Source organism: Camellia sinensis, chromosome 9 (assembly GCF_055761805.1).
Source record: "Camellia sinensis isolate YWXY chromosome 9, ASM5576180v1, whole genome shotgun sequence".
In the NCBI taxonomy this organism is placed as follows: domain Eukaryota; kingdom Viridiplantae; phylum Streptophyta; class Magnoliopsida; order Ericales; family Theaceae; genus Camellia; species Camellia sinensis.
Window position 1 is genome coordinate 131,562,585 of NC_138969.1, and position 9,506 is coordinate 131,572,090.

Here is a 9,506-nt window from a genome sequence, read left to right on the forward strand (position 1 = left end):
ACTCTACATCAGATGCTACAGTACCCCCACGGGAAAGGGGTAGCGATCGTTTTCGGGAATTCATCAATCCATCCGCCGCCGGAAGTGTCTACACCTGTCTTGGAGATTGAGCACGGCACGGAGGATGTGTTTTTATCGGGGTTCACTTTGGCCGAGGCTCAAGTGGTGCAGAATGTCATGGCTGTGAATGAGGGCATGTATGTTAGTGCACAATCTATCTACCTCATGAACAAGCTAAAACATACCCCCGGGATGGGATTAGGGAGAAGCGGCCGGAAGGGCGTCTCAGTGTTGGCCGAAGTGCCACACAACCCTCACGCCTTTGGACTGGGTTATCTGCCCACCAAAGAAGACTGGGTGAGAAAAGGAAAAGAAATGGCCGGAAGGGCCAGGGCAAAGAAGGCCGGGAAGCCATTTGAATTAATGCACAGGCCCATCTGGGGTACCCTAAACGGACGTTTCGTCCGGGAGGGGGAAGATTTTCCGTTCTGCGGCTTCCCGGAGCCATGGCTAAACACGGAGGGGACGCGCGTGCCTGGTTTTGAAATCTTCTTCGACATACAATTATCTGGGGATGACGTTGCCGAAGCGCAAACAGACCCACCAACTGAGGTTGAGCAATGTGAAGCAGTGGATCCTGAGGGCACAGAGCTTGAAATGGGGGCAGCACTGGCGAGTCTGCTATCAGATCCTCCGATCGGCCAAGAGTGCTTGGGGGATAACTCTTCGGTTTCTGTGATTGGAGATGAAATAGCTGCGGGCTTTCCAGTGCCGATCTTGGATGCATCTATCGCACCTTCTCTCATCTGGCAATATGAAGAAGGCTTTTTATCTAGCAGTTCCGGGTCAGGTAGTGAGCCGGAATCTGATTCTACCGAATCTTATGCATCGGAATCAGATTCCAGCTCGACTGAGTCTGAGTCCGGTATTCCTGGGGGTGATAACCCGGATGCCACAGTCCTGTCTAGGTCGTCATTTTCATTTTCTTTTGAGTCTGTTGTAACAGAGGAATCTGACGGCTTGGAAATATTTAATGAGAATGATGTGGATGTGGTTTCTGAGTATTTTTCTGTGCCTTTGATTTATTGCTTAAATCAGGATTTTCAAAATTTTGATGAAAACAACGAGGGAGAAATTCCCCCAGTTTTGCAACGGTTAATTGATCAAGAGCAGGAAAGATTTGTTAAACCTTTAATGGATGAAATCACTACTGTGAATGTTGGTACTGAGAAGGACCCGCGGCTGGTCCAGATCGGGTCCACGTTGTCTTCGGAGGAGCGCGAGCGCTTAGTCGCTTTATTAAAAGATTTCAAAGATGTTTTCGCGTGGTCCTACGAAGACATGCCTGGAATCGATCCTGAGATTGTACAGCACCGGATCCCTCTTGACCCCGAGGCCCGACCTGTCAAACAGAAACTCAGAAGGATTCGCCCGGATTGGGCTCTCAAAATTAAGGAAGAGGTCACCAAGCAAATTGACGCAGGGTTCCTGCTGGTATCTGAATACCCAACTTGGTTGGCCAACATTGTTCCGGTGCCAAAGAAGGACGGCAGAATTCGGGTCTGTGTAGACTTCAGAGATTTGAATAGGGCCAGTCCGAAGGACGACTTCCCCTTGCCGCACATCGATGAATTGGTGGATTTCACGGCAGGACACGCCTTGCTTTCGTTTATGGATGGTTTCTCAGGCTATAAGCAGATAGTAATGGCACCCGAAGACCGGGAGAAGACTGCGTTCACTACCCCGTGGGGTACATATTGTTATAGAGTGATGCCATTCGGGTTGAAAAATGCTGGAGCTACGTATCAACGGGCAGCAACTACAATATTGCATGATATGATCCATAAAGAGGTCGAGGTGTATGTGGACGACATGATTGTCAAGTCCAAAGATAGAGAGGGCCACTACACCGCCTTACAAAAATTCTTTCAAAGGATCAAAGAGTTTCGGCTGCGACTGAATCCCCAGAAATGCACGTTTGGTGTTACAGCAGGGAAGATGCTAGGGTTTCTGATTACACAAAGGGGCATCGAGGTCGACCCTTCCAAAATCAAGGCCATCTTAGAAATGCCACCACCAAGGACTGAAAAGAAGGTGCGAGGCTTTCTAGGTAAAGTGCAATTCATAAGATGGTTTATTTCTAAATTAACCTTGACTTGTGAACCACTTTTTGGTCTCCTGAAGAAAGGAAAGAAATTCCAATGGGACGGCCGATGTCAAGCAGCTTTTGAGCAGATCAAAGAGTATCTACAGAACCCACCCGTGTTGTCACCACCCGAGCCGGGGAGACCGTTGATATTGTACCTTTCGGTAACTGAGACTACCATGGGCTGCATGCTCGCGCAGGAGTCAGAAGACAAAGTGGAAAGGGCCATATACTATCTGAGCAAAAAGATGCTGGATTACGAGACCCGCTATACACCGCTGGAGAAGGCTTGTTTGGCCTTGGTATGGGCAACCAGGAAGCTGCGGCACTACCTGTTAGCCCACTCTGTAATGTTGGTTTCGCGTTTGGATCCCATCAAATATCTCTTCGAGAAACCAGCACTTACGGGTAGGCTAGCTCGTTGGCTGCTGTTGCTCTCCGAATTTGATTTGAAGTATGTAACGCGCAAGTCAGTAAAAGGGAGAGCGGTAGCGGAGTTCCTTGCCGACCACACGGTTGAGGGGGATGAAGCGGTTGAGTATCTATTCCCAGATGAAGCCATTCTGCATGTCGAAGATGAAACTTGGACGATGTACTTTGACGGAGCGTCAAACCAGTATGGGTATGGGATAGGGGTGTTGCTGATAGCGCCTGACGATTCCCGTATCCCTCTAGCATTCAAGCTCCGGTTCAAAGTTTCCAACAATGAAGCAGAGTATGAGGCATGTATTGCTGGCCTGGAAGCAGCCCTAGAACTAGGGGCAAGACGGTTGGACGTCATTGGGGACTCGAACCTTGTTGTGTCTCAAGCAAAAGGAGATTGGAAAGTCAAGGAGGAAAGGATGATAATTTACCACCAAACCTTGGATTTGCTAATTCCTCGGTTTGAGAAGCTACATTTCACCCACCTCGTAAGAGAGAACAACAGGTTTGCAGATTCACTAGCAACTCTATCTTCTATGATAGACATCCCGTCCGGAGTCCGGATGCGTCCAGTCATTATTGATCAGAAGTTCGTGCCGGCATACGAGTCAATTTCCGCCATAGATGAGGTTCAAGATGGCAACCCCTGGTATTACGACATCTGGAACTTCTTGGAAAAGGAGACATATCCACTAGGGGCAAATGCCAAGGATAAGAGGGCCATCAGAAGAATGGCTGCTCAGTTCATTATCTGCGGGGGAAAGCTGTACAAAAGGGGTCATCTGGGAATGCATAAGCTCTGTGTAGAAGCTGAAGAGTCGAAACGCCTGATGGAAGCCATCCATGGGGGGGAGTGCGGTGCACGCATGAATGGAGTAATGCTGGCCAGAAAGATCCTCAGACAGGGCTACTATTGGTCAACCATGGAGGAGGATTGTATTAGTTTTGTTCGGCGATGCCACAAGTGTCAAATCCATGCAAATCGCATGAACATCCCGCCGTCAAGACTGTACAACATGACTTCGCCATGGCCTTTTTCAGTCTGGGGAATTGATGTGATCGGAGCTGTTACCCCGAAGGGGTCAAACGGGCATGAGTTTATCCTAGTAGCGATAGATTATTTTACAAAGTGGGTTGAGGCCCAATCATACGCGGTGTTGAAGGCGTCGCATGTCGCAAAGTTCATTAGAAACAACATCATCTGTCGCTACGGAGTGCCAAACGAGATAATTTCAGATAATGGTTCCCACTTCAAGAAAGAAGTGGTAGACTTGTTGGAGAAATACAATGTGGCTTTCCATAAGTCATCTACATACCGGCCGCAAACCAACGGAGCGGTTGAGGCCGCCAACAAGAATATCAAGCATATACTGCAGAAGATGGTGGGAACCTATCGGGATTGGCCAGACAAGCTGCCATTTGCTCTGTGGGGCTACAGGACTTCAATCAGAACTTCTACTGGAGCAACTCCATATTCATTGGTCTATGGAATGGAGGCTGTTCTACCCATTGAGATTGAGGTTCCGTCGTTACGAGTATTGGCTGAATGCCAGATAGCCGAAGCAGATTGGCAGCAAAGCAGATTCGAAGAACTCATGCTCTTTGATGAAAGAAGACTGAAAGCACTGTACCACATCCAAGGCTATCAACGCAGAATTGCCCGGGCTTTCAACAAGAAAGTTAAGTCCAGGAATCTAAAGGAAGGAGAACTGGTGCTCAAGGACAACCGAGCTCCCATCCACGACCCAAGGGGCAAGTTCAAACCCAATTGGACTGATCCTTACATCATCAAAGCTATCTGGTCAGGTGGAGCTGTGGTTCTGATGGATCTAGATGGCTTGGAGTTCTCACAACCAATCAATATGGACAAGTTGAAGAAATACTATCCTTGAGAGGCTCGCTAGGCCGAAAACCCAAAAGGGCGACCTAGGCAAAAGTCAGAGCACAAAAAATTAGAAAATATAAAAACTGAGCTCGCAAGGTTGAAAACCCGCAAAGGGCGGCCTTGGCAAAAGTTAGAGCGCAAAAGGAGAGTGAAAATACTCGAGTGAACCTGGGCCTGAACTACGTAAGGCTTGATTCCCATCTTTGGGATACGTAGGCAACTTCACCTTGAAGTTCAGCCACAAACTTTTCCCCGATCAACTTTGTCCATTTTGATCATCTCAGTCATCTTTATCCATCAGCATTTATCGCGATCTCCGGTACAGTGCTGTTCAAACTAGGGGCAACTTTCCGTTGCCGCGACGGTGCAAAGTTACTCAGACTAGGGGCAACTTTCCGTTGCTATGAAGTGCCGTTTTGTTCTTCAGACTAGGGGCAACTTTCCAGTTGCAGGGATCTGGGGTTGTGCATCTCAGTGACAGATCTTCGGCGTGTCCAGTTCTGATCCACATCGAAAATAGTTTTGAAAAGTTTTAATAAAAGTTGACTTTGTTCCAAATCAATCTTTTTACGACTAAGACCATTTTTGGACCAAAAGCGGAAAATTTTCAGTACCATAACCTTCAATTTTATTGATTTCAAAACTGAGTTCTCCTGCTCTTGCATTACAATCGAGGTTGCTTTTTTTTTTTAGTACATTCATAACGAAAACTTGAAAATGCTAAATAAGCAATAAATTTGGGGCATAGTTGCATCAAGTATCTCTGCGTCCCCTCCCAGAGCTGGACGGAGCATCTGATGCCAAGCTAGGCCCAACCTGTGCCTCCTCATTGAGCCAATCCAAGCACTCATCGGACAAAGTGCAACTGAAAGTTGAAGCAGGGGCCAGGAGCTCTCTAGTCCTCCATGCCGTGGCATATCGAGCAAGCTGTGCACCCCGGACCGGGAAAGCAGTTGGGTACTCAATCCCCTCCGGTGGACAGGTCTGATCATGACCAAACTGACGCAGGAACCGGAACGGAAAATAGAATACGCAGTGGGTTAGACCAATCAATTGGATCCCAATCAGCTGAGACATACTATAGCTCATTGCCGGGAGGTTGAGCCAAGGACAACGCCAAGCAATGCCGTCTGCGGACAAATTGCACATCCAATCGAACCACCACCTTTCGTCAAGAGCATTGACTAGACGCTGCCGAAAGAAGTAGCCTCGAGCTGAATAGGCCGGGCAAGAGTCCACAACCTGCAACTTGTCCATTAACCATACCTAGGGGAGGGATGGAAAATGAGAGAATAAAGAACAGAGAGATGTACGATGAGAGAAAAAGTAAGACAAGGGTTTTATGAGAAAAACCGAGCCTGAGGGTCGAGTGATGTGAGCAAATATATATGTGAGGTCGGGTGGAAAACATTACCTGCAACAGCAGTGGACTCCCGGCGAACCTAGTCGCCTCTCGGCGATAGACAGAATCTAAGCCCATCAGTGTCTCGGCCAAGGTCATGGCAATACAGCTCTTTCCTTCTCTCAAGCCTTGGGCGACTTCAATCAGGCGAATGCTAGCCGGGCCGAAGCCCGAGGAAAGCAGAAAGTGAGACAACAAACATAAGCAGAGGGCGTGTTGCCGGAAACCCTGCCAATAATGGTTGCTGCGGTCACCGGCGTCGGAAAAACGGTGGATCAAGCCAAGGATGTCCAGTTCCCCACTGCAAATCAAAGATCAAGCATCATGCGCCGTGAGTCCACACATCCGCCCTAAAGCCTGAGCATGGCCAAAACGGAGCTGGGGCAAGATCACTTCAGAGCATTCAGACTCCATCAAAACCTGAAAATCTTCGAAAGTGGGACACATCTCTTGGCCGCCAAAGCTAAAAACGTGCGTCACTGGATTCCAAAACCTTGCCGCGGCATGGAGAAAAGGAAGTTGTAGCGAAGTACGGCTCAGCGTGAATAGTGCATTCAAGCCGAAACCCCGAAAATTCAGCTTTTCCGAGCCATCTAGAGAAGAGATCCAAGATGTGATATTTTCTGAGAGAAACGCCTCCATCTTTGTCTAAAACTAAGAAGAAATGAATGTTCCCGAAGTTGAGGCTTTTATAGAAGGAAAAACACTATTCACGGGGACACATGTCAAAAACCAGGTGGCTGCAGGACTGAATGGCCGGCCGGCCACCTTTTCTGGCTGGCCAGCCATTTACTTTTTCAGAAATGGCCGGCCAGCTGTCTCTCTCCACAAAAATGGCCGGCCGGCTCCCAAAGATGGCCGGCGATGCTGCAGTGTATCCTCTTGGCCCTGTTTTACCCTTCGAGGGAGAGTTCCAAGCATTTCCATGCAACGGGAGAGTCAAAGGCCTTCATCTCCCTCCGTTTCGGATGCGTTCCGGTGCCCAGATCATCAGAAGTACACTCTGTTGTCGTCTTGTTTATCGAGTTGTTGTTTTGATTATCGAGTTGTTGTTTTGCTTATCGAGTTGTTTGTCGAGCGGACGTGTTTCGTGTTTTTGAGTCATTGCGCTCTGTTTAAGCAATCTTTGTTAAAGTCTTGTTTATTTGCGTTGTCAACGTTGTTGCATTTTGCTTATCGAGTTGTAAACTTCCTAAGGTCCTGCTATATCTTAGTAAGTTGAGTTGCTTAGTTTGTTGCGTCGGTTCACTACCTGACTTGGTGATTACACAATGCGCATTCCCATTCAAATTCATTCTTGTGCAAAATAAATGATGCGATACGATGCTAAAAGTTTAAAATACAAACACATTTTCAAAAGCTATTTCATTCCATCATGCTTTACAACGAACAAAGGTACAAGTTTTACAAAAAATAAAACTGCCTAACAATGTGCAAAGTGCTACAAACTACTAGCAAAAAGAAAAATAAAGCAGGAAACAGTGGCATCAATGTCCTCGGGAACGGAAACAAAAAGCACTCCTCATCCTCTTCTGCGGGACAACCTCCGCACCATCATCATCATCTGAGTCAGAGCTGTCATCCTCAGGATCCCCCTCAGCCTCACCTCTGTTCTCCGAACCAAAACCGGAGCCCCCCTCCTCAGCAGATGTCTCTGACTGACGATCGGTAGCCTCCTCCTCCTCCTCCTCATCAGGCTCCACCTCTACAACGTGAGTCCTGCGTCTGCGGACAGACCCTCCCCGAGCTCCTCGAAAAGGCCTAGATGGCCCGGCTCCTCGGGAAGGCCGGGATGGCCCCGCCCCCTGAAAAGGCCTGGGTGACCCAACTCCCTGAAAAGGCCCAGATGGCCCAGCTCCCCAAGGAGGCCCAGGTGGCCTGGCCTGCGGCTGACCGGACCATGAAGGCATCTGAAAGCAAAAAGTTCAATTCAAATACATCAGTCCGAATATATACATCAGATGCAGATACAAGCAAAGGCTACGTGAAGTGGGTGCATGTAAATGCAGTGTCCGAGTGGGGTGTGTCTCAGATGTGCTCTACACAAGTAGTCTATCGATGCAGTAGAAATCAGCATGTCATCAGAAGTATGATAAATGCCAGAAAACTGAAGGGTACCTGAATGCCCGCGACAGACAACTGTGCCTCCCTACGCAGGACCATGCCCTCGAGTGTGGCCACCAGTCCAACCACCTCCTCCATGTACCCTCGCGGTGGCTGCAAAAATGAGTTCATAATCATCAGTGAACAAAAAATGTCTAAACATCTGAATGATGAATGAAAAACAGTGGAGCATACCAGCGGTGAGTCAGGATCAATGGCGTATCGATCACTGGGCATCGGAGGCTCTAGCGGGATCGAGGTCGGAGAAATAGCCCCATACTGCCACGCCATCAACTCAGTAGGCATATCTGGCCATCCAGGATGAGGATAAGCCGACGGAGTCGGAGGAACCGGTCTACTCCCACCTCTAGATGTACCAGCCCTGCTAGTAGAAGGGGCGTCTGCAGCCCGAGCCCGAGCCTGGCCCGAGGATGACATACCGGCAGGCCTCATCATCGAAATACGAGCTCCCGTCAATGGAGGCATCAAATATATGTGACGGTAAGTGGCGTAGTCCCCCTCCTCAATATATAGTAAAGCATCACTACCCAGCATGGCGCCGACTACCTCCGAGTAAGAGAGCCTGTCAGCAGTCCGCATGCTGACTGGGGGCACTGCGGGAGGATCCTGAGAAAGATACCCCCATACCTGGCGCAGAAAGCGTTCCCCCAGGAACCATGCCCTGCCAACCGGCCCTTCAAGCAGGACCCTATACTGGGAGATGTCCGACCCTCCGGTATACTGAAGTCGGAGACCATCACCCAGAGACGCCCAAGGCTGCCATGAGATCTGGGATGATAAGTGCATAAACCAATCAGAAATCGAGAATATACAGAGCAAATCAAAGATCAAAATGAAAGGAACTGAAAGTTCTGAAGTACCTCTGAATGTCGCACAGTGTCAAAGTACTGTCGCAGGTAAAGGAGGGTCTCTCGAGGTCTCGGCCGGTGCGGGCCCTCGAACACCAGTGAGTATGGGGTCATGGGAACCCCTGCCACCTCCAACTCTGGGGCCAATGCTGGGAAGTATACATAGACCCATAGCTGAGAAAAGCAGTGCAGAATGTAAGTACGAAATGCTGAGAGCAAAATACAGACTGTAAAAGTGCGCTGTGTGTGCAATGTACAAGTAATGAAGAGCAGAAATGTAAATCAAGAGGACAGAAAAGTACCTCCCAGGCTCTCCAGTAGCCGCCAAGTAAATCGCCCCGCCCGCGGGAGGTCGCGCTCATATAAAAGTAAAGGGTAGCCAGGCCGGCACCACCCCAGTCATATCGATGGACCTGTGATAGGTCAACCAGAGCGCTCAGCAGGTATAGCCCGACGGTGTTCCCTCTGTCGGCGAACAGGGTAGTCCCGAAGAGGAACATAAGGAAACCACGGGCATACTGCTCTGTCTCCTCGGGAGTCTCGGGCACCATCTCCGCCCGTCGGAAGTGGGAAGAGAACCAAGTGTATCGGACTCTCCCAGAAACCCTGTCAACAGGCGGGTGAGCCCCCAATAGATACATCCAAGCGGCCTCCCACTCGCCCATATCCTCATCATAG

The 9,506-nt window shown here is 49.1% G+C and overlaps 1 protein-coding gene across 1 annotated transcript; it reads right to left on the reverse strand.

Annotated features, from left to right (window-relative positions):
• Positions 1-7,343: 7,343 nt before the first annotated feature.
• On the reverse strand, positions 7,344-8,714 carry LOC145799753 (uncharacterized). Its single transcript, XM_082889384.1, has 3 exons — positions 8,155-8,714; positions 7,975-8,073; positions 7,344-7,766 (listed from the first exon to the last, which is right to left on the reverse strand). The coding sequence occupies exons 1-3, from the start codon at positions 8,557-8,559 to the stop codon at positions 7,344-7,346; spliced, it is 927 nt and encodes a 308-aa protein (XP_082745510.1). The 5' UTR covers positions 8,560-8,714.
• Between the last annotated feature and the right edge of the window lie 792 nt (positions 8,715-9,506).

Excerpts from the sequence above, each read along its gene's own strand:
- LOC145799753 (XM_082889384.1), bottom strand. The coding sequence starts at position 8,559 with ATGCGGACTGCTGACAGGCTCTCTTACTCGGAGGTAGTCGGCGCCATG. Across the intron at positions 8,074-8,154 it reads TTGATCCTGACTCACCGCTG|CCACCGCGAGGGTACATGGA; the intron begins GTATGCTCCACT and ends TCATTTTTGCAG. Across the intron at positions 7,767-7,974 it reads TGTCTGTCGCGGGCATTCAG|ATGCCTTCATGGTCCGGTCA; the intron begins GTACCCTTCAGT and ends TTTTGCTTTCAG.